This window comes from Neopelma chrysocephalum, unplaced genomic scaffold (genome assembly GCF_003984885.1).
Source record: "Neopelma chrysocephalum unplaced genomic scaffold, ASM398488v2 Primary Assembly neopelma1_96714, whole genome shotgun sequence".
NCBI lineage: Eukaryota > Metazoa > Chordata > Aves > Passeriformes > Pipridae > Neopelma > Neopelma chrysocephalum.
In genome coordinates this window covers 183059-199494 of record NW_020925358.1, presented here as the reverse complement: position 1 = coordinate 199494, position 16436 = coordinate 183059, and the positions used below count along the sequence as shown (strand labels likewise).

The 16436-nt window shown below is 34.9% G+C and overlaps 1 protein-coding gene across 1 annotated transcript in view; it reads right to left on the bottom strand.

The window, feature by feature from the left end:
- Nucleotides 1-16436, bottom strand: part of LOC113981708 (transportin-1-like) — an 87294-nt gene that overhangs the window by 13454 nt on the left and 57404 nt on the right. Inside the window, exons 9-22 of the mRNA XM_027709263.1 lie at nt 15937-15997; nt 15104-15272; nt 12766-12918; nt 11405-11630; nt 10302-10473; nt 8749-8835; nt 7863-7970; nt 7492-7650; nt 7309-7396; nt 6292-6390; nt 5985-6080; nt 3094-3169; nt 2134-2233; nt 604-678 (exon numbers count right to left, since the gene is read on the bottom strand). Coding sequence (XP_027565064.1) covers nt 604-678; nt 2134-2233; nt 3094-3169; nt 5985-6080; nt 6292-6390; nt 7309-7396; nt 7492-7650; nt 7863-7970; nt 8749-8835; nt 10302-10473; nt 11405-11630; nt 12766-12918; nt 15104-15272; nt 15937-15997 — 1669 coding nt within the window. The remainder of the gene's footprint in view (nt 1-603; nt 679-2133; nt 2234-3093; nt 3170-5984; nt 6081-6291; nt 6391-7308; nt 7397-7491; nt 7651-7862; nt 7971-8748; nt 8836-10301; nt 10474-11404; nt 11631-12765; nt 12919-15103; nt 15273-15936; nt 15998-16436) is intronic.

Genomic DNA, 16436 nt, shown 5'->3' with positions numbered 1-16436 from the left:
TGTCTAGGGACGCGTTCTTGGCTATCACTGTTCATTAGTTTCTTGAAGACTTGCTTATCCAAGAGGGTTAAGCAGTCCCAAAAACTTATTTGCAGCCGAAGCAAGATAAACAGATCAGGATTCTACTGGAATATTTTTCGTTTTCATTTTTCTAGATATTTCTAAAAAAAAATATGCGTCTTGGGGTGGGGGGCAGGTCTTAAACCACACAGATCTCATTTTCTAGAAAAGAAAAAAAAAAACAGAAAAAAAAGTCTTCTATCTTGTATAAAACCCCCTGTTCTTCCAAATGCAGTCAAAATGTAGGAGGCCGGACATTATGAAAAGCTCTTTGAGGATGATTATCCTTTCAAATAAGATCTCAAGTGAGCTTTTCAATGCTTTTAAAACGAAAATCGGAATAACCTGAAAGCATGTAAGAAAATATAGATCAAAAACCTTTTATTATTTATATGATGTTTTGTTTGAAAGTTTATGACTTTGCAAGAAAGCATTCATGACCACAAATACAGTAAATGCTAATAATGGAAATAAAAACAAGAAAGAAACAAAGGATCCAAAGCAACCAAAGTTCAGATATACTGTCAATATTAGAAACATTACCTTACAGAACATGTCTCGGAGATCATCTTTTGGGTTAATCCATGATGCAACAGCATCGCAAAAAAAAATAAAGTCCTATAAGAATTAACAATCACATAGGTTAGAAACCTTAAATTTATATGTCTGAAAACAATGCTCAATGTTCATTCTATGAACTATGCAGGGTATTTGATCCTAATTCACAACTGCTTCTGGTTTTAGGCCTTTATTTTCCAGTTAATTCAGACAATAATGGTAAGTTATTGTATGCTTAAGTGTATGGAAACAGAAATGGCTGAGCGTAGGAATACCTTTGTTTAATCAGATTTTTTATTAAATTGAACCACAGTTAAAAAAAACCCCAAACAACAAACAACTCCTCCCCTCCCATACCACATTTGTTTAACTAATTCTTTCAGTACACATTCTGAGTTTGAGATCCAATCACCTTAATAACAATGGACAAACTCATGACCATACTTGCAACTTACTCTCATGTACTTTCAGTTAGGAAAAAAAGCTGTTGTATTTCTTTAAGTAGAGCCAGAAGTTGTTTCTGGGATACACGGAATGTTTATCATACTGGTTCAAAACTAAAGCCACTCCAAAATCATTATGTTTAGTTCATCTGCTATTATGCATTACCTCCTACTATACCATTAAAACATCAATCTTAATGATGAAGTTGATAATGCACATGTTTTTGGATAGGAACTGAGGATCACAACTACATAGGAGGAGAGCTGGGATAATGAAAAGAGACCTTAATTACTCCCTCCCTTTAAGCTGTGTGAAAGAACAGACAGCAGAAGGAAATGCTAAGTACAAAATAAGGGATAAGTGAAATGAACTGTAAAATTCAAAACAAGATAGAGGTTCAATTCTTGTGTTTCAGGGAGAAGGATTCCAGGCAGAGGAGAGGGAAATTCACTTTCATTTTCCTCTTAGAAAATATTACCTTTGTATAGCTTTACTTTGGAGCTGCAGAGACTAAAGAGCAAATCATATTCTATTCTTGAGATGTACCATTTATTTTAAAGAGATGCATCGTCCTTGTCGTATTGACTATTTAAGCAATATATCCAAAGTTCAAAGAGAATCTTCCCTACCCAAGTTTTAAGAATGAAGGGGTGGTTATTGTTTTTGTTCTGTTTCTTTTTTAAAAGCCTAGATTGTATCTGAAAAATAGGGTTTAGCATATCAACTTTTGCCTTGTATCCTCAACATAAAAAAGACTGATAGAAGTATCAAAGTACAGTTAATCAAAGTTCATTATTTACATATTCCTTGTAAGTAAAAGACAAAAAATGAATTTAACAATACTGTCTTTTCCTTTCCATAAGTGATAATTACTGAAGCAGAAATTCTGAAGTATCATGATATGTATCATTTGAAATATAAACATTTCGGTCTCGATGTCTAAAAAGCAGTTACAGCACATACTACAGGGAATCAATATCAAGCTACATTTTTTCATACTCCATATACAGCTTTCACTAAATTTCACATGAGTAAAGAAAAAAGAAGTTAAGATCTATTTATGTATCTTACTTGGACTACTCCACTGGGGTTGACTGAGATCATGGTACATATCCCACGGAATGCTGAATCCTTTTCCTCATTGTCTCTTATGTTTCGCAGAGAGGTGCACCTAGTAAGTTGGAGAGCAAAACTTAGCTAATTCTATTACTTTTTCATTCAATCAAGTCAGGACTAGATTACAGCATTTGATGGAATAAGTCACACTGATAAAATTATCTGAAACTATTTTGAACACTTAGAAAGATACTTGTTGCACACAGTCTTTACTAGTATATTCCCATTAGGTATCATCTACAGAATCTTGCTTTCCTGTTGTACTATATACAGTTAGAAAGTGTGACCTGTATTCTATTAAATACAAAAGAAACATGTATATAAAATATTTATAGAAACTATCATTATTAGAAGTGAACATTATATCAGATACCACTTAAAGAACAGTTATTTAACCTTTACAGCAGCAAGCAAGCTATTTTATACATAACAAGTCTAGAAACATATTCCTTACAGCAATTCAAGCCTCCGACTGAATTTTAAGTAATGCACAGTTTAAATTTTACAGTATTTGCATGCATTGTATTATCATTCTCATGGATTTTAAAATGCTCTTTCATAGTCAAGCTTTAACACGCAAGCATGTGACAATCTTATCCCATGCATAAATTAGTCGTTAGCCACAACATAAAGAATACATGACAGTGCTACTAAAAACTCACAAACCTGATAGGACAAGATTAGTCACATGGTTGGCAATGATTAAGGATTGAGATTTTGTAACCAACTGAAAATATATCTAAAAGTGAGATAGAAGAAAAAGAAAGGAGAGAAAGGGAAGGAAGGAAGAGAGGGAGGAAGGAAAGAAAGAACGAAAGAGAAAGAAAGAAAGAGAACAAAAGAGAAAGAAAGAAAGAAAGAAAGAAAGAAAAGAAAGAAGAAAAATGAATTAAAAAAAAATTGAATAATACACACCAGGGTCTTATAAACTGCTGTAGCATGGGGGCCACCTCTTGAGGACAAACGAAACCAAGACGACCAATTGTTATTGCTAAGGTAATGCAATCACGGTTATACACCACCAAACGCCAACCAAGACATGAGCAAATGAGGGGGGAGGAGAAAAAAATAAAGAAAAAAACAACAAATAACTCAGAAACAGAAGGAAACAGAATCTGTATATGATAGTAAACATTAGATTTCACCAGTGCTATTAATTACCACCCCTTGAATAAGAGGCAGCAACATACATGGTATACTCTCCAGGGTAAAAGAAAAATTAAAGAAGTAAATGAGAGAACACCAAAAAACACAATTTAAAATGCAAATGCTTTTTTGATCTAAGCAGTCATTCTGCCCTCTTCACTAAATTTACCTACCATACACTTCAAAGTTTTTAATAAAAAGTACTATTATGAATACTATTGACAGAAAGGAATTAACCATTTTCAGTTTTAGTATCAAGTAGTGCTAAATACTTTATTTTTCCAATATTTAGAATTCAAGATTTTAATAGGTCTACTATCTATCAGTAAAAATATATTTATAAACACTTTTACATTGAATACATTGTGGTCTATCTAATAAACACTAAATAGATTAAACACTCTCGAAGAGCCCCAAATATTTGCTTTCTTCATAATCTTGTAGAGAAATTAAAGGGGTTGCTAGCTCACAGCAACTGACTGGAGAAAAATAATTTTTTAATCCCAATATTTCTCCTGTTCAGAAAAACTTCCTCATAAAACTTGTATAAGAATCTGACTTCTGATACAAAAGCATAAGGACACATGAAAAGCAAAACTGCTTCTCTGAATGATTAGGTAGTCTGGTCCTTGGTTCTGAGGGCCAGACTGAAGAAAATATCATCATGCAAGTGTGTTTTAATGATGTTTGCTCAACTCACAAAAGATTAATCTTTAGAAAAAAGAGAAGGTGGGAAATAATGTATCAGGATTACTTGAAGCAAAATACATGAATAATACTAAAATCCATCAGATTTATATGAAGCAGAGAAAGGAAACCTATGTTTGAGGGACATACTATGCAACACTAATTAACAAGCATTTGTGAACAGTTTCATGAAACATGCAATAAAGCAGATGATGCTTTCTCCAATAAAAGTTTAGTGTAGGATACACTAGCAGTTTGAAATGTACCCATTCCATGAAAGCTGCAGCTCACTGGTAATGTACTATTTTGCCCAGACATTACTTGATTTCAATATGCAGTGTCAAATTTTTGGCAGATCTAACATAAAACTGCATTTGAAGTGATACTTTCAAATGAAAATGCACTTTTAAGGTTTACCTGTAAATTCTCACAGGTAGAGTCTGTACAAAGAATAGTAATTTCTGTCAAAGCTTAACTTTTTGGCATGTACTCATTATTTTCTATGCAACTACTTTTACTTAAGCTGGTCTCATATGTTTCCATAAGAGAAGTGTTTTCATAGCTCATTACATAACAACCTAGAGCAGAAAACAGTAATACCCTTGCACGTACCAATGGCATGCAGCACAATATTCCACAACAAACTTAAAAGTATACCAACCACACTCACAATTTATTTGTAGTTATGCATCTGCATTTAAAGTAACTATTAAGATACAAAAAAAAAATTAATGTTTGGATACTTAAAAAAATTCTCTAGCAGTGATGGAAGTAAACTTTTAGGTACTGGATGTTTCTCAGCTACAGATATTACACATCCATCAGCGCAGACAAAGAGGGTTGGGGCAGGGGGAAAGAAAATTAATTTTGCTATACTATTCCATGGTGCATTTCATAACAAGTAATTAGTGTGAAAATTATCTTTTCAAAAAGCAGCACCTATAATATGCCAGACAACTAGGCAATTTTTCCTTCAAGTTCACCTTCCATACTAAATAAGGGGATGGGGTGTAGAGAATACTGAAGGAAAAATATGCATAGAAAGAAATCCCAATTTATCTCATACTTAGCTCAAGGCCAAATGTAACTAGCACTGAATTTGCATCATTTTCAATTATGTCCAGTATAATGACTAAACTATCATCTTTTCTTACAAGACAGTTTTCAAACAGAAAAAAAGTAAAAAGATTCTCAATCAGTAAAATAGTAAATCAGAAAATTGTTAAATTATTAATAAAGTTTTGATGAAGTATGGAAGGTGCTCTTCAAACCAGAACATGCCCTCTATAAATGCAAAAGAACCAGTCTCAGAAATTCCAGTTCAATAAGGCATTTGGGGACTGCTCCCAATTCAGAAGGCAAAGCAGCTGGCCAGAACATAGAAACGGACATGCCACTGTTAAGATTTCTTTTCAGAAATTTGTTATTAAGTGATCAGGTAATAAAATTATACAGAATTTCAGTTATGTTGTGGTTAAAACTGCCATCACAGATCTATATTTTTGTGCATATTACTACACATTAATATTTTTTTTAAAAGCGCATTACTGCAAATCCAACGAGTTAATTATTTCTTATATATATGCCAATTACATTTGTTTCAAACACTAGACATAGATACAGTACACATGTGTAAGGACACACATATATTAAAATCAGTGTAAAGCCACTTTAAGTGTTACTGCATACATTTGTCATATTGTATCCATAAATAAAATTGGAAGAATACTTAAATAGACGATAAATAAATATAACATGTTATAAAGGTGAGAAAGTAATAACTTTAATAATCTAGATATATGACATGTTTTTCTGCAAGACTGAGACTTGTAAGAACTTCTGCAAAACAGTTGTTTTTGCTTATAAAAGCCAAATACATAGCAATAAAAAAAATTCTATTCGATTTTTTAAAATCATTATAGAAAAAAACCCCTCTAATTCCCTTCACCATAAATGGTTCAATTTTTGGATACCTGTGTTCTCTAACAATGTCTTTGGTGTGTTGGGTCTGTTAATTATTTCTACAAGCTGGTGCAACACCATTGGAATATAAGGCTGCATCTCTATACCTGAAACAGCCAAAAAGAAACATTCAGAAGAAAATGACCATTAATATACACAATTTATTTAGATCTGGTACCTTGAACTTACTGTCAAGGACAAGAATGTAAAACTTAATTTAAATTTTTCACATGAAAGCATCACTAAAAATAATAAAAAAACCCCAACCCAGACAAACCATTCTAAATATGCAAATATTCAAAGAAAAAAAAATCTTACCCATCTGGATGGAGATTTCTCCAATAGCCCAGGTGGCATTGTTACATACAGAAATGAATTCAGGGTTTAGATTTGTTCCCAAAATGGGCATGAAATCAGCTAGAAAGAACAACATTTTAAAATCTCATCACACAATACAACCATCTTGTTCCTTTATTGTAAGGTCACGAGGGGAAAGAGGTTTTTTTAAAATCATTTAAGCATATTTAAATTCTTGTAAAGCATTACACCTGAATTAATAAGAGCTGTATTTTTGCTATATATCAGATTAATCTAAGCAGATCAATGCAAATCTTTTCAAACTATGATTTAAAAATATTTTGAATAGATTTTACATTTATGTAACTCTAAAACCCTTTTTTAATCCCCTTCCCAGGAGTGGGGAAAAAAAAGTACACCTGGATAGCTATGTATTTAGCTGTGCTAAAAAAAAAAAGAATGACCAACCCCCTCTCCCCCCAAAACAAACACAAAACAAAACAAACACACAAAAACAAAAAAACACCAAACACAACACCAATCCCCCCCCCAAAAAACCAACAGCCAATAAAATGAAGCCTAGAAAGAAAATCACAACCTTGATTAAAATGTATTTGGCAGATGTTATAATCTATCTTTGTGGCTAATATTTCACTAAAATTTAAATTCCAAGCCTATCCAAGCATTCATGGATTCTAGTAGAACAAAAAAACCCACAAATTCTAGAATTTACTAAAGAAAGCAACTGTTCTAATTGAAGTACATCTGTTTTGCTGTATTCCAGCAAAACAGGAAGCATGTTACATTATAAAAATCAAGAAGCAAAATCAACTTTTGCACTGTATACAAAAAAAACAACACATCTTTAACACACAATTCAAAGGAGAAAAGACTACAGACCCTTGCTAATAAAAGAAAATGAAAACTTACAACACCATGACAGGGCAAGCCACAAAAAAGGGAACTTAACAATGGCTAAATAAGCCTCTTATCAGTTTGTAGAACAAGTTAAGTATTTAATATGTAAAAGAAACATACCGATGCAAGGCTTAACATGCTGAAAACACGCCTTTGTCAGATCACCTAACAATGCAAAGGAACTCTGCCGTACCTCAGGCATTTTATCCTAAAGAGAGGAAGAAAAAAACCTGACAATTCTAGAAGTGTTTCTGATTCTTTTAAGAAAGAAAATTCTTGGATTAAACAGGTTTCTCATCTCACCTGCATGCATTGGTACATTAGTGTCAGGATATTGCTGCAAGCCACTAGCTGTTCAATGTTGCCTCCAAGTCCTTCAGCTAAACCACTGAGTAAATCAAGAGCCACAATCATGAAATCTTTATCTGGAGCCTCATATTGGTCTGGCTGAGCATTGTGCAACTGCAACAAATAATTATGCATTTTCAAAATAAGTATTAGATTTTCTCAGGGGTATGCATAAAAGTAAAAACAAACAGTTTCAGAACTGCAGCTTCATTTAAATATTCAACAGTTAATACTACTAATCTCCCTGCAAACCCCTAACTTTACATAGTTAATACATTGGTTTAAGGAGATATTCAGAAAACATTGGAATAGCAATAGAAAAATACCATGGCTTGTGCAAGAGTCTTCTGCACCAGATTTACGCAACGCTGGTACACAGGCTCACAGTACGGAAGAAAGCCAGATTGCAAGGCAGTAGCAACTGACGACAGGCACTGGAATAAAATAAAGAAGAAAAAAAAAGCAAGAGAGACACTAACTTTCCTCACCTCCCCCAAGTACCTTTTACTTGTGTGAGGTAAATTAAAAGCCTTTTAAGTATACCCACAAGTAACTGATTAAGTAAAACCAACCTGGAAAGGTAGTACCGATTAGCTGAGACAAGGCAACTGTCAGCTAATTCTTACTCTCTCCTACATATGTCAATTGAGAAAACTTCTCAGGAGCAGAATCTTCTTTGAGATGGCCAAGACAGTTTATATGAAGGCTACTATAATTCAGCTAGCACTTACACTAAACTTCAGTATCAGTATCCTGACAATGTATAAGCCCTAACATTATCCAAGAATTATGAAACTAATTTCTCTAGAAGTGTTTTCCTGCTTCACACTTGGAAAGTACAGAGAATAGACTACATTGTCTGGTTCATAACTTCAGCCTGTTGGTAATTGTTTTAATGGAGGGACAAAGAGAGAAAAAGGAGAAAGAGAAGACAAGAACAACAGGGATGGAACAATTAAAAAAAAAAAAAAAATCCCAAAGAAAACAATCAAGAATGGCAGGAAAAAAATAAATCTTAAAGATTTCTGCTAAAATTAATGACATTTCCTCAGTCACAAAATTTTCTCACTTATTGTTGTAACATTTTCTCCATAATGGGAAATACCTAACACTGACAGCTTTCATAGTCACACTTCCTAGTAGGAGTATCCTTAGTAAAAGGTGTAATTCCCAAAAGAAGTTGATAAAACACATTCAAATTTTAACATTTACCTCTAATAAAGGGAAGAGATCTTTATCTTCATCCTTCAACATATTCCACTTCTGGATTAATGGAGGCATTAGCATCTGAATATATTCCTGTTTAAGATGAAAATGCATCAGCTACTGAAACACTCAATTGCATGCTAGTTTATTTCAAAGCTAGAAAATTGATATATTTTACTTTTTCAGCAAAAGAAAATTGATATACTGTAATTCAATCATTGTTGCAATATGTAGAAGTAGTTTAATATTAGAACTTAAAATTTATGTCTTAAGATTTTTTGCTGAGGCACATAAGTACCTTTGCAGAACAAATCTTTCCCTCCAGCTTTGGCTCCAGTCTAGCAACTTTTAATAGCTGCCTGGGTTATTACAAATCTATAGGATTGACTCAGGGGCTACAGAAAACATTTTTACCAGCAATGCAATCTGGCTGTGCATCTGCCACCTGCTTTTCTCAACCATCTCCCATTGCCTTGATGCCACAACCCTATCCCCCCAAGTTCCTGAAACCTCTTCCTCAATCAACTATCCATCCATAAAGAAAGTAATTTTCTATCCCTCCAGAAGGGCACATTTAGCAATTCCATATAAAATGTTGCATTTTCCCTACCACTGATGTCACAGTCATAAGGACATTAAGCAAGGCATCCCTGTAGTACTGTTGCTTCCAGAAAGTATCCAGAGACAACAGATGCTGCCAGCTAATGCTATGTCCAAAGATACAATATTCTAAGTGACTGAAGAAAGTCCCACCATCACCAGGAGCTCCCATTTAGCTTCCTCCTGGTGCTGTCAAAAGTCAAGCTGGCCAGGGCCAGAGAGAGATTGGAAAAGATGTCCTTTGATAGTGTGGAGTCTTGAATGGCAAGTAAAATGCCATGGCAAGAACCCAAATTGTTTTATCCTAGTTTGTCTATGTCATGTGAAGCACTATAAAGAAATAAAGCAAATTTAAACAGCCATCATAAGATGCATGTGACATGTATGTATATCCTATTAATGAACATGCACACTACAAAAACCCCACTACATCTGTCTGTGTTATCATTGCTTTGCCCAAAGGATTCTGTGTTTTTAGATATAAAATGCACATCAGTCCCACTCTTGGATAAAGCAATTTCTAATGATGATGTGCTTTGATGCATTGGAAAGGCACTCAGAGCAGCTTAGCTATACTGAATGAAAGTGGTTACAAACAAAACAAAAAAAAGTCATTAGAAATTAGCACACATATTCCACCAATTTCTTTAAAGTCCCATTTCATATCTCTATTGATATATATATCCTTTGAGATGAAAAATTATGAGAATGAGGGGAAAAAAAGTCACAATAAAGAAAAGCAAATTTCCTAAGCCACCAAACACACAATTATTTATTCAAAATGGGGAATATTTGTGTAGTGGGAAAATTACATACAGTCTGTGTATTTTACATGTAAATATTTACTATTATTGAACCCAGAATTTATGTTTTATAACATATAAAGCACACTACAAAACCCACCAAACCAGCTTTTCATTATGTGATGAGTGTTTCTACAGACCATAAGGTATACTCACTGGTTTATTTAGATGATGTCCTACAGAATCTGCTAGAGTTCCTATAGCATCATAAAGAATGAGCAGGTTTTTATGCTGGTATTTACTAAATGCGAAGACCAAAGTGTCAAGTATATATGCAAGATAAGGAACAAGCTCTGTACAAGCCTCCTCTTCTAGAGTAGCAAAGGCACTGAATGATAAAAAACCCCCACCATAAATAGAAAAGTCAGTATCTTGGAAAGAACAAAACAAGACCACCCCAAAATGCCCCACACTACCCATTCCTGTTTAAACGTAGAACTGTATTTAGTCTTTAAATTCATCCAAGGTATGTTTTCAAAATGGTATTACTGAGAAACCCAATCTATTTTGATTGACCACAACGACACACAGTGGTGAGCAAAATTTAAAAATATTCCGTTAAAAACCTTTTATGTATATATGCTACAGATCTAATCCTGCTTTATGAAGAAACTTTCTTGGCAGTCTACTGTGTACACTCTTGCCCCACACAAACTGACATGTAAAAGCTTTATTTGCTGAGCTTCCTGCACAAGAGGTGTACCCATTCCATTAATGGTGTGTCCATTTTTTTAAATATCAGCAGACAAGGAAGAGAAGGGAATCTTATCTCCAAGGATTTCCTTTCAAGAGAAAGGGAATATCCCTTGAAATAATTGTAATGCAAATGTTTTGGTAATCCTGAGTTAAACATAAACATTGCTAATGCAATGATAGTATAGTTTTCCAATATTGACCTCATTCATAGGCCTATAAAAGCCAGATTTCTGGTCAGTGAAACCTCAAATATTGAAAAAAAAACAGGTGTCACATGCAGATAATTTCTTTTACTGCAATAGATTGTTTAGTTTGATTATTCATATATTCTAAAAACAAACTGGACAAGAGAAAGACAAATTGTCTGTTTTGATTTTACTACAACTCAGAGTTATTTGTGATGACTTCAGAAGAAGTTGAACCTACTCCAATTTAAAAGGAAAAAAATAAAATACATTAAGAGCTAGAAATGAAGTTATACATTCATCAATAAAGGAATTAAAATATTTTCCCATGAAAAAGCAGTGTCATGGATAGTACTTTTTGTTTAAGCTTTGGCTCACCTGCAGGCAGCTTCTTGTACTCTCTTGTTGCTATCCAGAATGCGCTTTAGCAACTCAGTCATTAATGGCTTCAAGTATGTGTCTGGGGGTTGACTAACTACCCAGTGTGCATAGCGACTAAGAGTCCAGCAAGTAATGGAGCGCACAAGAGCCTTTTTATTAGAAAGGCACTGAATAAGGTGAGGGATCAGCTCAGGAAGATATGGAATCATACCCTGCATGCAGCCTAGAAAGAAAAATATAGCTATTACAGTAGGAAAATTAGAAAACATAATAGAACTTTTTGTTATTTCCTAGAAGGGACATATTTTCATCCTCTATTATGTAGTAATACATTTTACCAATATACAAAGCAAGTCTACCTAATTTATGTTGTCCTAAAAAGAAACCACACCATAAACAGTAATTAAAATCCCCAATGAAATTTACATTCATTCCAACTACATTTCTACTTCAGTGCTTCCCCAATCCCCATAAATTCTGCTTTATTAAATGGAGTATAGCAAGAACATCCAAATAAAATTAGTTTATAAAGCTCGGAAGTCTTATGCCAGCCTACTCAGAGTGACCAAGACAACAAGTAGAGAAAGATTAGGCCTTGATAACAAATCATCATATCATTAAAAAAGATTCCTTAAGAAATTTAATTTTCTTCTTGTTTTCTCCTAATATCACACCAATACTGATGCAAATAAAAGCTACACACTTCAAGTCATCAAGGGCAGTAATACACTGAGATTTGCCAGAAGTACTAGCTTTTACCTTGCTTGACTTGAAATCAAAACCAATAAAAAATGCTTTCTAGCAACAAAGAAAATATATGTTCGCTAGGCACTGTAAGAAAAGATAGATAATCCAGGCATGGACCCAAACATATTCCTTCAGTTTGCAAAATGGATAGAGATGATGAAAATACAGGCAAAAAGCCAAGATTGTAAGTAAATACAAAGAAATGGAAGTTATCACATTTAAATCAGAGAACCATCCACAAAAAGCAGCTCAGGGCACTGAAGTCACAGGTCTGGTCTTCTCCATTTCTGAAAACACTGAATGAAATGTAAATATTCCTGTTGTATCAAATCAAGGTAGTACTTCATGAGAGACCAATAAATATATGCTACAGTTAAGAAAGAGAGGAATAAAAGAAATTATCTAAGTTATTTAAGCCTTTGCAAAATGCAGATTTGAAAATTAAACAAGTAACTGCAGTCATCAACTAGTAGATGTAGAGATTAATCACTAAAAACAAATCAGCTAAGGATGTATACTTGTTTACACAAGTAAATTCACCCTGAAAGGATGACAGAGCTGCTTTAGAACCAATCAAAAATTCAGCAACCTGATATGCACTATTGCCTTACCTTCAGCAATTGCTCCAAGAACAAGGATACCAGATTCTTTAACTACCCATTCGGGATGGAAAAGCAATTCCTTCAAAAGGGGCAAGATGTGTGGCAGAAGTTCATCACGAAATACATTAGCCAGGACATCTAGAGCAGCAGCAGAACATTTCCCTGAAGGGAATTAACAGTGTTAATCTGCTTATTATATTACTATTATACAAGCAGTTGTAGTTAGACAGTATGATCCTCATTTTAACTTTGAGCTGGCAGGGCATCAGGAGGAAAGATACTTTTATTTCATTACAATACACAGGGATCCATTGTGCTCTGGTACAAAGCCACAGCTCTTAGAAAGCCAGTTCTGCAGCATTTTTATAGCTACTAATAGGACTTATACATTAGGGATATTAAAATACTCACTGACAGGAAACACACCATGTAAAAATCCTAAACTGGATCTAAACTAGTGGGCCCAAACAAGACACATAATTTTTCAGCTGGAAGATAGTAACTACTAGAATAGATAACAAATAGAAAATTTTTTTTTACTCTGCTTCTAGATGATGTCCAACAAGCTTGAATAAAACCAAACATGAGCCCTCAACTCAGAGCAGATCTTCACTGAAAAACAATAACAAACAGTACAGACTCCCAGAGACTAGCACCTTAGAAAAAGGTTCTTCACCCAGAGGGTGGTTGGGTACTGGAACAGGCTCCCCAGGAAAGTGGTTACAGCATCAAGCCTGACAGAGTTCAAGAAGCATTTGGATGATACTCTCAGGCACGTGGTATTACTCTTGGGGATGGTCCTGTGAAGGGTTAAGAGTTGGACTTGATGATCCTTCTGGGTCCCTTCCAACTCCGCATATTCTGTGATTCTATGATTCTGTTTCAGCTTTCTACTAGAAGAAAAAAAAATGGGCTTCCATATTTAGTTACCAGGTCTCATTAGTAACCAATGCTGCTGTCAGGATGTGCTGATGTTTCTTCTTTGTTCAAATTGGAAATCAAATATAGAACACTGGATAATAAACAGGGCACACAATTCTGAAATTCAGATAATCTGAATTCTCTCAAGTCCAGATGACATACATGAAAACAGATTTCTTAACTATTCTGTTCTCTCTCTTTCCTAGTCAGCTTTAGTTTCCTCATCTTCTTAACCAAAACTGTGGACCACAGAGCACCCTCTGTCATTTCAGCTATGTTTTCCGGAAAATATTGATTTAATTCTGGAATTTCTACACACAATGACTACAAGAACAACATTATGAATTTAAAACTATAAAAAGATACTTTACAAAGGAAACATATTTGTGCTTTTTGTCTTCTAAAATAATAATTACAATAATAATAACATTAAAAGTTTAGATATGTCTCAAAGTTGTTTGATCCATAAGCTTCAAGGTACATTCATCTGTACAACATCTGAACTACTGGTAATGGTTGCCAGTAGTATCATGTTCAAATGGAGGGAAAAAAAATCCACACACAAACCAGATTTAGAGGGAAGACTGAAGTAAAAGAAAGCATTATTAAGCTGAGAACAATGTGTAAGATTGTATTGGGTCTGGCTGAGCTGGAGTTCGTTTCCCCATAGCAGCACTCACAGTGCTGTGCTTTGCATTGGTAGCTAGAAGGGTGTTGATAACACACCAGTGTTTTGGCTACTGCTGAGCAGTGCTGGCACAGCATCAGCGCTGTCTCTCCAACATTCCCCCCATCAGTAGGCTGGGGGTGGGCAAGATCCTGGGAGGGGACACAAGTAGGCCAGCTGACTCAAACTGAACAAAGTTCCATACTATATGATGTCAGCTCAGATATAAAAGTTAAGGAAAGGAGGAGGAAGGGGGGGCATTCATTATTTGCAGTGTTTGCCTTCCGGAGCAACTGTTATGCATGCTGAAGCCCTGCTTCCTGGGAAGTAGCTGAACATCGCTTGCGGATGGGAAGTAGAGAATAAACCTATTTTGTTTTCCTCTTTGCATCCAGCCAAGGTCAACCCACCACAAAGACTTTTTTAAAAAACGGTGATACATGTTTTCTATTATCTTGTAGAATTAAAATTCAAAATCCAAAACTTCTGTCGAATTGCATCCAGTAGATGTTTTCAGCTCTATTGGTCATATTCAAAATAAGTTTAAAGGTGGCTAGATTTTTCAATACAGTTATATAGCCAAAACATCACCTGAAAGACTCCCCCTCTGCCCCAATCACCAATTATATCAGCAGATAGTTCTTTTTCTATTCAAAAGCAAAGCTTCAGTATTTCTATACACAAACTTCTCTTTTTACTGTTTCTTGTATTATGCAAGTAGCTATATTTTAAAACATTTTACACATTACTTTGACATACTTAAATTCCAGTCAGAAAGAGTATCATCATCATCAAGATCATTGTCATCATCATCATCTTCTTCAATACGATCTTCTTCATGTTGCTGAGCTACTGTCCGTGAACGATGAAAACGAGGTCTTATGTCCTGTTCACTATCTGGAATAGCTTCATCTTCTTCAACATCTCCCTGCCAAAAAATGTTTTATCAGATAAACTAGTGCAACTATATTGCTCAAGGAACTAAGAATGTAGTGTCAATTTTAGTTCAATATATTTATAAACGTGAAAGATTCACATCCCACTTGTGCTGCCCTGCTAACTAAAAATGCCATTGTTCCTGCATTCTGCTACAGTATTTACCAGAAAAAAATCAGGAAAATAGAAGCAACAGAGGTAATCTCACAGAAAAACACAAAGTACCCTTCTTGTAAAGAAATTACTCTTGATGGGAAGGAATTAGAAGGAAGAAAAGATAGAGAAATTCAAGTACACGGACACATTCTAAAATGTTGTGATGGAAAAAGCTGTGTAGTTCAAGCTAGAAGGGCATTAAAATTAATTCTGATAATTTCTTTTCAGGATGCTTTGCTGCAGTAATTGATGGGTAAAAGTATCCCAGCTCTGCCAAAGCTGGGTGGAAGGGGAGAGGGGCAAAGCAGGAAAGCCCACAGATTATTTTCCAACAAACATGGCAGCAGTTGCATTTTGTTTTTGGAACAGCATACCTTGCCCCCAAAAGCTCCATTGAACAGATGGCAGACCAGATCTGGCCTACCAGCTCAACCATTCTGATTTACAAGTCAGAAGTTAACCAGATATTCTTACTGAGTAGAAAAGAAAGGAATGCTTACCTTTAACAGAATAATATCAATCTCTGAATATTTCATACCATTTACCAGCACAGGTATCAGTCTACAAAGAAATATTGATACATGTCAAGAAGGAAGACCCTGGTAACTACAGGCCTGTCAGTCTCACTTCAGCACCTGGTAAAATTATGGGGAAAGTTATTCTGGGACTTATTGAAAAACATTTGAGAGACAACGCAGTCACTGGTCACAGCCATGGGTTCACGAGGGGAAAGTCCTGTTTAACCAATTTAATTTCCTTTTACAACAAGGTCACCCATCTAACTGACCAAGGGACACCAGTAGATGTGAGGTTTTTTTGATTTTTAGCAAAGCCATCAATACTGTCTCTCACAGTATCATACTGCACAAAATGTCCAGCACATAAGTCCATAATAGATTGGGTGAACAATTGGCTAATGGGTCAGGTTTAAAGAGTTGTAGTAAATGGGGTCACATCAGGCTGGCAACTGGTCACCAGTGGGATTCCCCAGGGCTCAATT